The 14,835-nt window shown below is 39.7% G+C and overlaps 1 protein-coding gene across 3 annotated transcripts in view; it reads right to left on the minus strand.

Moving 5' to 3' along the window:
- Positions 1-14,835, minus strand: part of PDCD10 (programmed cell death 10) — a 42,993-nt gene that overhangs the window by 8,604 nt on the left and 19,554 nt on the right. For all 3 annotated transcript variants that reach the window (XM_042459918.1, XM_042459917.1, XM_042459919.1), the window contains exons 2-5: positions 11,286-11,494; positions 10,056-10,109; positions 6,614-6,731; positions 3,618-3,744 (exon numbers count right to left, since the gene is read on the minus strand). In XM_042459918.1, coding sequence (XP_042315852.1) covers positions 3,618-3,744; positions 6,614-6,731; positions 10,056-10,109; positions 11,286-11,381 — 395 coding nt within the window. In that variant the 5' untranslated portion in view covers positions 11,382-11,494. The remainder of the gene's footprint in view (positions 1-3,617; positions 3,745-6,613; positions 6,732-10,055; positions 10,110-11,285; positions 11,495-14,835) is intronic.

Consider the following 14,835-nt stretch of genomic DNA (forward strand, 5'->3'; position numbering starts at 1 on the left):
TACAGTGGTGCCTCGGGTTACGAAATTAATTCGTTCCGCGGCCGCTTTCGTAACCCGAAAAGCCTTCGTAAGCCGAATTGCCATAGGCGCTAATGGGGAAAAGCCGCGTTTCGTGCGAAAAAGCCGAAAAAAGCACCAAAATTTTTCTTCGTATCCCGAAAAAACATTCGTAACCCGGAACAATGATTCCCTATGGGATTTTTTCGTATCCCGAAAATTTCGTAACCTGGGTATTTCGTATCCCGAGGTACCACTGTAGTTCTACTTTGGCAGGATAAAGGTCACAATATAGTGCACCCTTGCCTTACATGGGGGGTCTGTTCCGGACCCCTCTGCATAAGGCAAATAGTGCGCATGCTCAAGCCCCATTGAAAATAATGGGGTTCATGCATGATGTGCGGGGTGGCGCACGTGCCATTGCAACCCCAGTGGCGTGGCTTTCAGCATAAGCTGAAAGCCATATAAAAAGTGCCCACGTATGAAGTGGGCACACTGTACAATCTCAGCCTTCTGTATCCACGGATGCTCAAGTTCAGGACTTCAATGGCAGCATGTGAAGGAGGCCATGCCACCATTAGGAACAGCCCCCGTTGGCCCCAGTGGCAGTACGTGTACACTGCTGCACCACCATTAAGGATAACAGTACTTGTCCCTAATGACGGTGTGCACGTGCCGCCACCGGGGACAATGGGGCTGCCCCTAATGGTGGTATGGCCATGTGCACACTCTACCATTGGGGAAAACAGGGGCTTGCCACCCACAGATGTCTGAATTTGTGGATGGCAAGTCCATGGATACCGACAGCTGACTCTATAACAAAACTAACAGCATTATGTTGGATTAAGAGAGGTCAGAAGACAAAGATAATTCTACAATGTTTAACATTCTCAGATTTCCATGTTTTAACTATTGGCGTGACATGCAAGAGTTAAGAGTGCAGCCATCTTAGCTACCACACTGAATCCAAAGACACACAAACACTGGGATTATAATGTGGTAAGGGAAGACCTACCACAAGGCGTTTCAGGACATTTTGTTAACCAGACCCAATGCTATAACAGAACTAGAGATGACCAGGGCTACCAATGCAGTCAACAAATTATCAGCTCCTGGTTCATTAAGTTTCCAAGAAAGAAAGAAACAGTTGTAGCCATTGGGCACAAATGTGGTTCAATTTCTGGCTCATGAGAGAAAAACTGCTGGTCCACCACATCTGAGAAGCAGAACTCTAGATCAGCAGTAGGAACTATATATTATTCAGATGATATTGGACTGCTATTCTCAGCAGCCCCAGCCAGTACAAATAATGGTGGAAAACTATGGATGCTGGCCATGAAAGCCTTCAACTTCACAATGGTGGAAAATGCTGGAAGTTACAAACAATTAACATCTGGAAGGTTGCAGAATTCCTAATCTTGTTCTGCATTTCCAGGTTTGGATCTCTGTGTGCTGCTAACATCTCAGTGACTCCCAAACATAAACAGGGCCTTGCTATAGCATCAAGGTAGTACACTTAGGTTTGAACTTGGCTGAAATAGCAAAGAGGGAAATGACTGAAGAAACAAGTATCTAAAGATGTATCCCAATTGAATTGAGAAGAATAAAGTAGGGCTGAAAATGCATATTCTCTCTGAACTAATTAATTCCCAAGAACCCTATAAATTAATACAGTGTGCCTGCATCATACACGGATTTCAGAATATGCTCAAGCCTGCGTAGAGCCGCGCAGGGGCGGTGGATTGCAAGGGGCAGCGTGTCCCATTCAAATGATTGGGGCATGCGCCACTGGTGCGTGTGCGCCGCTGCGACATCACCACGTGCATGAGCCCCATTCAAGTGAATGGGGCTCAAGCATATGCATTTTTGGCTTACATGGGGGGGGGGGGGAATCCGGAACGGATCTCCCACGTAAGCCAAGGGCACACTGTAAAAGAATCATTGACAGTGTAATTCAGAGGTGGGTAAGCAATGGGTACAAATGCCACCACTGTGGGGTAAAGGTTATAGCAAGTCAACAATCCTATACAATGGGCCCTTCCTATACATGGGGGATCCGTTCCAGACCACCCCTCCCTGCGTATGGGCAAAAAACACATAAGCTCAAGCCCCATTTATTTTAATGGGGGTGCACCCCCACATGTGGTGCAACGCACACACCATTCATTCTTCTAGAGCTTGCCATCGTGACCCTGAGTCTGCATATGGTAAGCCCGCGTAAAGCACAGGCACACTGTATAGGAATTGACAATGTGTCTGATTCATGTTTTTTTCTTAAACCATGTTTTTCCCTTTAAATATGCCTGCAGTTAAGCATATGACCAGGAAAAAGAAACAGGCCATGTTGTTTAATTAGAAGAAAAGAGGACAATATTTGAGGAGAGGAACAAGTTAATGGACAAAGGACATCTGTTCTTAAATGAGGAACGCAGAAATGATTTACTTCCCAGACTTTAATGAGTTAAAGGAAGACCCACTGCAATTGCTATTAGATGATCCCATGAAGAATTTAAAACAGTATACTGTCACTTGACTTCTTGGAGCATTTGACTAATTAAGTAACAGGAGGTCAACTGACAATATCTGACAGATTAAGTGATTAGCAGACCTTAGCTGCTTCAAGTCCCAAGCTAAAAAAACAATCCACTGTTGAATCAAAGGCCCAATCCTACTGTGACATCAACCACATGTCTGGGTCCTAGCAGCAATAGAAATCTTCTAAGAGCTGTTCTTCACAGCAAAAATCTGAGAAAACTATGAACATACTGAAACTCCCTCTTATCCACATGGTAAGAGGAGACCCATCTTTTTACTTTACTGTGCTCTTAACACACTACAACCAGCATCTTCTTAGTAATGTATGCAAACTTAAGTCCACTTTATCTTTCTGTATGGCTTGTTTTGTTATGGAAGACAGTATTTCCTTCCACATCTGTAATAAGCAAAGCCACCCCAGGACCTCAGAAATTTGTTGAGATGGTCATGCAGTGACTAGTGGAGAACACAAGGGATCAGGGAACTGCTTGGTTATGCCTTGTAGCCAGAATCAGGTAAAGATCAATGACATAATCTACTGAGAATCTAGGAGATCTCAGCAGAAGATGCCATCTGTCTGCATCTGGCTTCTGGGCATAGTCAGATACTTCTAGGATCTCTGCCTTTTGATGCTCCACCAGTCATGGACTGGCCAACTAGGAGGACTACCTTTAAGTCCAGGCGACGGTGGTGGTGAGCAATAAGCCATAGCCAAATTTTACATGCGGAATTCTTAAGACTATGCTAGGAAAAGTAGGATCTCAGCCCATGCTTGCTGAGAGTACTACTACAAATAAAATATTTTAGCAAACTAGACAGAATGGCCATCTGTAACAAATGTTTTTTTTAGCTGCTGAAACTACAAGCACAATGCTCTGCAGCGCAGAACAAAAGCTGACCACTCAATACTAAAGCAAATGTTATGAATCAGCATCTTCCAAGTCACCCTAGAAGAAAGTAAAAATGGTAATTAAACAAAGTACTACAGGTACACTACAAATAAATGGCAAGCAGATAATTTAAAATTCACATTTTATGACAAAGCCTTTACTTTGATCAGGAAAATATTAGACATTAGCACTTACTTGATTGTCTGAAGAAATCTCACTCTGTCATTTATCTCATCTGGAATCTTACTGAGAATTTGTTTAAGTGCTCGTGCCTTTTCATTTAAGTCTTGGAATTCTGGCTCTGGCCTTTCAATCATATACTCTGAGGGAAGAAAATAAATTAACTGGTTATTTATCCCAAGTTTTAAATGGCTGCAAATGTTTGATGAAAATGTTAACCAAACCAAATTCAGCAAAAGTGGCAGGCAATGACTGAACTATAAGCTTACTCCACCACTCTTACTTATAGGGAAAGGACAGTGTATGTAACTAAAGTTCACATGCCAAGTACTGAACTGTTTGAAGACGCTTAACTAGGCAACTAATCAAAGTAGGAAAAACAAGTAGCACTCTAGGTATATAAGCCACTTGTGAGTACCAGGGAAGAGACTTTATGAGATGGAATGTGGGTTTAAATTGACTTCTATACTCATTGTACACAATACTGATACCTGCCTATGGAAGCTGACTCTCATTGCCCTCTTCATTCTTGACCAGCCTGTACAGCTTCTGAAAACTGTTCTAAAGTTTCAGGATCCACTTTTACTGAAGTGTCTTAGGATGCATTTGTACTGCAGAAGTAATACTTTAATTGTCATGGCTCCATCCTAAGGATGGGATTTGTAGTTTGTTGTTGCACCAGAGCTCTCTGACAGAAGCTAAATATCTCACTACTAAGCTGAAATCTGAATTTTGGTATGTGTGTGTTTTCCCTATGGCCCCAAACGGACGCTGTACTCTGGGCAGCCATGATCCCCAAAGCATGGGAGCATGTCCACGCCACCCCATATACACACCACACAGAATAGTCTGGGAGTTGCAAATGTGAAACCTTAACCCCTTCAAAGCCAGTAAGACAGGCAATTGAAGCAAGATGTTTTGCCAAACAAGCCCGATAAGGCTGATTTACAACCCGGACGTTGGCAGACCAAGCAATTTTACAATGTAGATTTGATTCCCTTTGATATAGGACAAATACGTACCTTTGCCTTCAGGCTAGTTTTTGCTTATGAAAGATCCCCAAAGTTCTTTGTCAGTGGGCTAGTTGGAAGGCACCGGGACACTCTGTCACTGTGAACTCTGACCAGTCCTGGTACTGGTCCCTCTGCTCCCTCCTCCCTCTGCTCACCTGAATGGCTATATCCCACACCACCCCCTCACAATTTGATCTGGAGTCAAGCCCCAGCTTGTGTAAGAATCACCATTAGTTCAGCCTCCAGTTGTTCCAAGCTAACTCCTGATTTCCTTGGTCCTGGCATGCACATGTGAGTGAATGTGGATTGTTGTGTGATTTCCCCCCTTAATAAAAGACATACTTCATTCAGAGAATTTTGCCTCTGCAATATTCCTTTGAACCCCTTTCTCTCGGTATATATAAGGGAAACAGTCTCGAGGATCCTTACAGCCGACCCAGTAAATTGAGCTATGTAAAATCCCCCAGAAAGACTCTTGGCTACATCACCAAACCAGAAATTCCAGAATTCCACAGCATTGAGCCATGGCAGTTAAAGTGTCATTAAACTGCATTATTTTTACAGTGTAGATGCAGCCTTACTGATATAGTTGGACAGAGCAATTTATGTGTTTGTTTCTCCCCACTACCACAGTTCTTGCAATTCAAGTGGACCATATTCCATTAAGACAAAAATTTGGGGGACCAACAGGAAGAAGTGGCAGTGAAAGATTCAGTTTCCATGCATCCCATTATCAAGGCAGATATGTAGATTTGATGCACTGAGTGGTCTTATACAGTGGTGCCTCGGGTTACGAAATTAATTCGTTCCGCGGCTAATTTCGTAACCCGAAAAACCTTCGTAAGCCGAATTGCCATAGGCGCTAATGGGGAAAAAAGCCGCGGCTCTGCCGCGGCTCCATTTAAAACAGCGCCGGAGTTTTTTCGTAACCCGAAAAAACTTTCGTAACCCGAAACAATAAATCCCTATGGGATTTTTTCGTATCCCGAAAAATTCGTAACCTGGGTATTTCGTATCCCGAGGTACCACTATATATGGTATGATCTTGATATAAAGTGGAAAACAATGTTTTATAATACATTCTCTTAGACTTTGATAAGAAGGAGAGGAATCTGGCTTTTACCTGCCACTTTCTTCTAGCCACCAGGATACTGGAAGTATCAGAATTATTATTATTATTATTATTATTATTATTATTATTATTATTAACCTTTATTTATAAAGCAATGTAAATTTACACAGCGCTGTACATAAAGTCTTTTTAATTGGACGGTTCCCTGCCCTCAGGCTTACAATCTAAAAAGACACGACACAAAGGGAGTGGTGGTGGGGAAGGGGCCTCTCTAGTAGGATAATACATATAAAATTCATAGCAAAGCATAAAGCATTTACAACTTAGAAATGCTTGTACAGCTATTTTTATAGTAAATGTACAGTTTTCTTGGCTATTACCACCAAGAAATTCAGTTTTAGAGGCACAAACAAATCACCAACAGAAATATTTTGTCTTTAAAAAATATTAAAAGGTACCAGCAAGCAAATATATAAACTTGAGGTAGAAAACCAAGTTTGGAAGGTTGGAGGGTAGCAGGCTACATAAGCCCACAGTATACCTTGGAGGGCCACACCCCTCACCTTATAACCTGCAAATAATTCCCCCCCCCATGCTCTCTGTGACCATGAGGGGATTTATACCACATTTTAGCCTCCCTCAACTCTTTTATGCCCAAGAGATCCCATTTTTTCTGGAATGGGGGAGAGGTTACCTTCTCTTTTTAGAAATGGCTTCTCTTGGGCCTAAAATGGATCAAGACACCCCATGTGATAAAAAAAATGTCCCCATAAACTGTAAAGGCCATTTAGGATCATTTGAGAGCAAATAAAATAAAATAAAATTCATCCCCACCCTCCAGACCACAAAAATAGCCTTGGGGAGCTGTATGCAACTCATAGTCCACACTTTGCCCATTCTTGAGAAAGGCTATAAGGAAGAAATACCTTCTACATCATCAGCAGCCATGCGTAGAAGGGACTCAGTAAAGTTTACTTCAACACTTTTTTTCTCCAAAATTTTTATGATGATGTCTTGTGTGAGACCTGGGTTTTCCTTTTCAGCCTGCATTTCAAAGAAGTTTGTTTATTTAGCACACAGACAGATATCTTGAAATCAGTAAAAAGCCAACAACGAACATATCCAAGAACAGTTACAAGATGTAAATTCAAGATTATACTTTTAAAGGCTAACCAAGCAGAAAAGGTTCATAATCAGTTCTGCACTGCTTTCTTCCCCTGCAAAGATAGACTCATATTTCTTGGACTACATCAATATTTTTATCTGTAAATTTCTCCAAGAAGCTATTTCATTCATTTCTGTTCTGCACTCATTTCAATGCATCATAAAAAATCTTTTTTCCTATCTCATGCTAACCAAAATTAAAGGAATAAATTTATATGTTTGAGATCAATCTCTTATAACCTTAAAACTATACATTGAAATTCAATACACCTTCAAAAATTTTACTTAACTTTAGAATACACCAAAATTATTTTTTCAACAGCTGTTGTGTATCTTGTGACACAAACATAACATAATATGCTCAACAGAATGCCAAAGGGCCTACAAAACCTCTATTTTCCTGTTTCCCATATCATATTAAGTCTTACACATTCCTTAGAGTGTTTTTACAGTATTCATTTTCCAGCTTTTTAGGGAGAGGATAACACAATGTACTAACAATGTACTGACTACTGCAGTAAAGACTAGACAAAATGTGGACAAAGATTTCACTGAGGTTTTTAAGATGAATGTTCCAAGTGTTTGTGTCCAATCTAATTTCTCTCATTTACACATTGGGAAAAACTTCCACATTCCACACTGTTATTTTTCAACATAGAATTTCAATTTGAATGTGCCAGTTAATAGATTACTACAAACCACATGGTAGAATCCAACTCTCCATGATTAGTAATGGCCAACAATGATTTCCTGGGATGCTTGGCACCTGATGCTCCAGCATATCAAGGCTCAAGAAACAGACTATTTCTTGCACTACTGAATGAGAAGAGAAATACCAAGAGATGCCTTCAGGTTCTCCCTACCTGCACAGCTCTTTTATACAGTAAAGCCTCATGCCTACACAGACACAGCATCGTATTGATTTTGTTGGCTTTGTAAGGTGCTGCTTCCTGACCCATGGGCACAAAGAACCTATTTCATCTTATGGCCCATATTCCAGAGAATAAGGTGACTAAATCCCCACTTCCACTACAGCCCCACGTTTCATGACAAGCATGCTTTTAGCAATTAATGAGACTTTTTATGGCTGTGTATGACGAATGATGAAATGTCTACTGTATAAAGGCAAAAAACCAAACCATTAAGTTTGAGAGCATACAGTGCACCTGCATTATACGTGTGGCACACTATACACAGCTTTGAGCTTATGCGCTCAAGCTGCGGGCAGTGCGCGGGGTGCAAGGGGCAGCGCGTCCTATTCAGATGAGGGGGGCGTGCGCCCATGGCACGCATGCGCAGTCATGTCACCACATGCACGAGCCCCATTCAAGTGAATGGGGCTCCAGCATAGGCGGAATTTGCCTTATGCCGGGGTGTGTGTGTCCAGAATGGATCCCCACGTAAGGCAAGGGTCCACTGTATACTGGACTTCCTAGATTAATATTCCCATTATTCAATATAAACTGTCTCTTCCTCAGGCATCCTTTTTTTTACCTTTCCTTTCCCTGAAATATTTAAAACTATTTTTTAACCACAAATTGCCCAATTACTGGGTTTCTTTGGGTACATTTTACCTAGAACAGTGGAGACAACCCTTTTGCTCTTTGGGGCCAGATGAAGTGATAGGAATGGAACTGCATATGCACACATATATGCTCAGCCTTCCCTCTTGCACCCTCATACTCTGACACACATTCATCCACTCTCACCATATGGAGACATGGAGGTTTAAACTTTCCTTTTGCATGTTGTTGTTATGTACCTTCAAATCATTTCCAACTCACTGTGACCCTAAAGGGTTTGCATGGGGCTGAGTGTGTGAATTCTGATCTCCAGGCCCATAGACCTTTTTGCATGCTGACCATTTAAAGCAGAAATTATAATAGAAGCAGGAAGCACAATTCAGAAACCACTCCAGATAGCCAGCAAGTCACCTAGCCAGGGAAAGAACATATCCTCTAAGTCAAGCAGTTGTTTGACAAGATCAAAAGTACATAATTCACAGGGAAAAAAAGACACATGGTGGTGATTCACCTTACCAGTGGCAGAGATTTAGAAACAGGTTGGGTGACTTCAATACCCATAAGGATGACAGCAAAAGTTCCAAGGGTTGTGTGGACCTGTACCTTGCCCATAACTATCTATTATTATCTATTATTTTTTATTTATTTACGGTATTTATACCCTGCCTTTCAGTCCTAAAGGCTCTCAGAGCGGCTTACAATTATTATTTTAATTAGACAGTTCCCTGCCTTCAGGCTTACAATCTAAAAAGAGACGACACAAAAGGAAAAGGGAATGGTGGTGGGGAAGGGGATCAGGTCCAGCAGTTCTTCTCTCCTTCTGAGGCCTGGATTTATCTAGCTGAATTTATCCAAACATATGTACTAAATGTTGTTTTATAATTCATGGGCTTAGTTATAGAAGTCAGAATGAAGACTAAATAGAAGAAAGGACACTAGAGTAATCCTCTTTGGTCTCTCTACATGGTGAAATAATGCTGTAGTGGATAAGAGAAATGACAAAGGACTGAGGGCAACAAACAAAAAAGATTGAAATATTACAGAAAAAAGGGTGGAGAGAAAGAGTAGTGTCACTATTTGAAAAGCAGAGATACATCTCTGCCACAATGAATGGGACTGGAAGAGAAATATGGGATACACATACACTAGGATGCATTCAGAATGTATCGACTATGTAAATGTGACTTACTACTGACATTTCTTTCCTGGTCATTAAGAAGAAATTAGCTAAGAGATTTATAAACATACAAATGTCCTAATACATTTCAGGCCCTCTGGAACAGTACAGTCTACTCCACTGGGCAACTCAAAAAGAAGTTATAGAAGGAATTACTGTATTCCCAACTCCTACCAAAGCTAACAGGGATTTAATAAGAATCTCTAACTGAACAAATATTCTGCTGCAGAACTATGGATCTATAGCAGACAGCCTCTTGTTCAGATACTGGCAGAAACAGATACTGGTGAAATAGATACTTGCTGATGGTGGAGCAGATGAACAAGAATTTTGTTTGGGGTCCCTGAGGAGGAGAGGAAATATGAATCAATAATGATAGATTCAGGGACAGAATTCACAACAGACCATAACCATCTAACTCTGGTTTGTACACCTGGTGTGCAGCTTAAATAATTTTTAAAAACATTTTAGTGCTTAAAAAAAAACAATTTCAATAATTCTTACCTTAATAAAAGCTGCTCTCAGTGTCTGAGCTGCAGACAGATTTACCCGTTCTAGCTGCAAGGAAGAGTTTTAAAAACTGTTACAAAGGTAAAGGTATTCATAAAGGTAATGGTATTCCCCATTCCCAAGGTTGTCAAATCATGTCCAACCATAGGGGGCTGTGCTCATCTCCATTAATAAACCAAAGAGCCAGCATTGTCAGAGATTACTCTGTGATCAAGTGGCCAGTATGATTGCACAGAATGCTGTTTATCTTCCCACCAAAGTGGTACCTATTTATCTACTTGCATTTGCATGCTTTCAAACTGCTAGGCTGGCAGAAGCTAGAACTAGTGATGGGAGCTCACCCCATCATGCAGCACCCGGGCCTCGAACTGCCAACTTGCTGATCTTCCATTCAACAGAGTCAGTGTCTTAACCAGCTGAGCCACAGCATCCCTTTTATTTCCTTCATATGTTTACAAATAAAAGTTTTAGCTTCCCATTCAAATACACAGACACACTCTCTCTCTCCCTCTCTCCCACACAGGATCCACAATGTTCAACAGACTTCATTTCTGCAGAACTATATTGACTGCTTTCTGGGTTTTACTCCATCATTGCCAATATCAGGGACACTAAGTAAACTCTACTGCTTTTACAGGATCCTGCATAATACAGTGGTGCCTCGGGTTACGAAATTAATTCGTTCCGTGGCACCGTTCGTAACCCGAAAAGCCTTCGTAAGCCGAATTGCCATAGGCGCTAATGGGGAAAAGCCGCGATTCCGTGCGAAAAAGCCGAAAAAAGCACCAAAAGTTTTTTCGTAACCCGAAAAAACATTCGTAACCCGGAACAATGTTTTCCTATGGGATTTTTTCGTATCCCGAAAATTTCGTAACCTGGGTATTTCGTATCCCGAGGTACCACTGTAATGGAAAGTATCTTGAGTGTTTACAATTCTGAGCCATTCTAACCCCAAAATGGTTAGGATTAAGGAATAAAGAGACACTAACAAATAGTTAGGGCTATAAATATAACTTTCATGGAAATAGTCCCCCATGCCAAGTTTGTGAGTAGGACTCATTAGGGCAGTTTGAAACCTGGAAGAAAACTGAACTATATTACTACAAATAATATATTACTGTTTTTTGATGTTGACAATAATATATCAATGTTATTTGACATTGAAAACCATCTCCCATTTCTCAAATACTGTAATGCACAGAAAATCAATTAGAAGGTAATTACCTCATTAAAAACAGGATACATAACTGCATAGAGAGGCATGGAAACCATAGAAGTGGTCTCTGCTTCATTCTTCATCTCTTCCATTGTCATCCTCATTCAAAGACCCACTACTGAAGAAAACAGTTACTGAAGCAATGGACTCCTCATTCAATGAAGGGCTTCTTTTTTTCCCCTTGCTGTGCCTGAATATTATAGTACTTGATATTACCCTAAAACAGAAAAGGGGGGGGGAGTTATTTTAGCAATTTTGAAACAAAGAATACAACCAAAATGTTAAGGGAGTAGGTTTGGTATTGTCTCTATTCACTCAGCTACCTCCTAATGACAAAACTTCAGATATGCCTCCATTCTACCAACAATTTGTATATAATTAAACAGTTCTTGAAGATTCATCACAAATCTCTGTTCAGCTTCTTTGTTATAAAGAGCAATGGAAATGAGAAACGATGTCATTAAAATGCTGAAAGGTCAATACTATTTTTACAGTTTATACAATGTGCATTCACCAATGGTAAAGAACTTAGTCATACATCTATAGTGCCTTGCCTGGAAAGTAAAGCAAGACATCGCAACTGGCAAGTAACATTTATTTGTGCATGCCATCATAAATGCAAATTAATATTTTGTATTTATACCTACATAGCAAATTTTAATACATCTGAGTTGTAATAAATTATGAAAAAGCTTGGAAGAAACAGTTTTCTAACTCTGTTTCCATACAGGGTGTGACAGAATCTACTACCTCAATGGAAAATACTTCAAGTTAATGAATCTGGCTTGAGGTGTGCTCCACCCTGTCCAGCCCATTAAAGTTGAAGAAATGATCTGAACTATGGACCTGAATTTCAAGTACTGGTAAGTCACCTAATAAAGTATATGAAAAACTGTGCTAAACCAGTGTCAATCAAGTAAACTGATACTGGCACCTAAACATTTACTACACAGATTCTTAAAAATCTAAAAATTTTCCCTATAACATTTCCATGGAAGGAAAGCTTAGAAAAGCTTAGTAAATAATATTCTTGTTAGCACGGCAGCATAATGTACTCTGGTCCTCCAGTCTTTAACAAGTAAGTCTAGTCACACAAATGGCTTACATTTCAACACAGAATCATAGTTGGAAGAGATCACAAGAGCCATTCAGTCCAACCCCCTGCCATGCAGGAAATCACAATCAAAGCATCCTCGACAGATGACCATTTTTATGTTTAGATTTTTTAAAGAGAAAAAAATAGGAAAAACTGAAAGCAAAGGGGAAATAAGGAAAACAGATATAAAGGATAAAGTAAAGAAATAAATACAATAGGCCCTTAGTATCCACTGTGGTTTGGATCCAGGACCCCCCAAGATACCAAAATTCATGACTACTCAAGTAACATTAAGTACAATAGCATAGTAAAACCGTGTCCCTTATTAAAATAGCAAAATCAAGGTTTGCATATTGGAATTTTAAAAAATATTTTCAAGCCATGGATGGTTGAATCTGTGGATATGAAGGACTGACTGTATATAACATGGGAGGGGAGAGAATTAGAAAAGGCACAAATATGGACCAAAGAAAAGTCCTGGATCAAAAAAACAAAACAAAACAAAAAACCCTGTTGATTACAGAGCTACTCTATACCAATCCTCTATATAACTAAACTGGTTTCATACAAAAGCTAACTTGAAATGGCCATTTATTGGCTCTGTCAAGAAATCTCATTTCTTATCTTTTTATTTTTTATTCTTTCGGTATAAACCTTATTCTGAAGTTGAATTTAGCTGTATTGACTCTGTACTAGGTTCACCTAATATTGTATTAAAGAAATATATATTCACCCACCAAAAGATTGTATGAGAATAAGGATTTCCATGCAACAGTACTTTGACCATGATCTAAGTGGAAATGTATGTTGATTTTGCTACTTTATAAAAGGAACACCATTTTAATATGCCACTGTATATAATGGGATGTGAGCACAGAAGGGCCCTTATGTTTCCCTTCTTCCCACAGAAGCCACCTGAACTTGCAAGATAAGTTATATTTCCAATTACTGGTAACACTATTTTTACATATTCTAGATCAAATCCTACACTCAGGAAAATTAGTCATTTGAACTGTGTAACGCATACAACCTGAAAACCACTACAATCTGCAATGTACTCAGAGGTTGCCTGCAATACTTTTTTTGTTTTCACTTCAAACTGGTATCTCTATAAACATCCCAGAAGACAATAATATCTGCAGGCATGACCCCATTTTCTAAGTACTACAGTCTGACCTGCATTGCCCTTCTCAAGGCTTAAAAGAAACAGCTGATCTGGAACACCATGAGAAGATATGCTGATGTCATTATCCATTCCTATACAGGTTAACTCTCCCTTATTAAAACTACTTGGGACAAGAAGTGTTTTGGATTTTGGAACACCTGTATTTGCATATATACATTTAATTAGATATCTTGGAGATCAGATCCAAGTATAAACACAAAATTCATTTATGTTTCATATACACTTTATATCATACCAGAAGCTAATTTTATATAACATTTTTCAATAATGTTGTGCATGAAACAAAGCATGTGTATACTGAACTATCAGAAAGCAAAGGTGCCATTATCTCAGCCACCCATGAAAAAAGTTTCAGATTCAGAAATTCTGGATAAGGGATACGCAACCTGTACTACATAGACACAAGCCTGAAAATACATTAACTTGTCAAGCCAAACCTGAGTGAGTCAAAGCACATCAGTGAGGGATAGAAGATCAAGCTTTAAAGAGCTCTGTCTGTGACAAGTAGCTCAACCAACTCACAGAAAACAGGTAGCTGTCACAGGAAAGAAACAAGGAAATTAACACCAGGAAGACTGTTGGGTACATCTGCCAATATCAAATTCAAGTAATAATGATTTATCTATAGCCCGCCTTTTCACGAAGAATCAAGGCGGGTTTCAACATCTGAGAACATACATGAAAATAAATGTCGAATACAATTAAACAAGCCCCCTTCGCCACACCCCCTCCCAATCATAAAACAAAACGATATAAAGTTACAGTTACAATGTCATATAACCTTCTGATAAATAATAAAGATACAGTACAACAAATATACTCCAAAGTACATACCACAGCATACTGGCTAATAAAAATACAAGGTACCAAATCCAAAAAATAAATAACAATAATTGAGGCCTAATATCTAAATGAGAATTTCCAAATAGAAAGCCTCCATGTCTAAGTTTTAACTACAAATATATGAAGCAATGATTGCTGGAAAGATGTAAGGAAGTCAGTAATGAAAAGATTTCCTTAAAGACAACTTGTTCATCATTAGTAGTGTTCTGGAGCTGTGTGCGACCGCAATCCAGTGGGCACATTCTTGGTTGGTAAGGGGGCAGCATGCCTTTATAGAGCTCTATAGAAAGAATTCTATAAGTGTGTATCTGCGCTTCAGTAGAAAAAGGAACCCTGGAACTATTCTCTGTAGCCAAAACTTCTGACATGGTGACAACATACAGTACTTTATAGTACAAAGACTGAAACTGTATGCCATTTGTTACCTCCTAAT

The sequence above is a fragment of the Sceloporus undulatus genome, chromosome 3 (assembly GCF_019175285.1).
Source record: "Sceloporus undulatus isolate JIND9_A2432 ecotype Alabama chromosome 3, SceUnd_v1.1, whole genome shotgun sequence".
In the NCBI taxonomy this organism is placed as follows: domain Eukaryota; kingdom Metazoa; phylum Chordata; class Lepidosauria; order Squamata; family Phrynosomatidae; genus Sceloporus; species Sceloporus undulatus.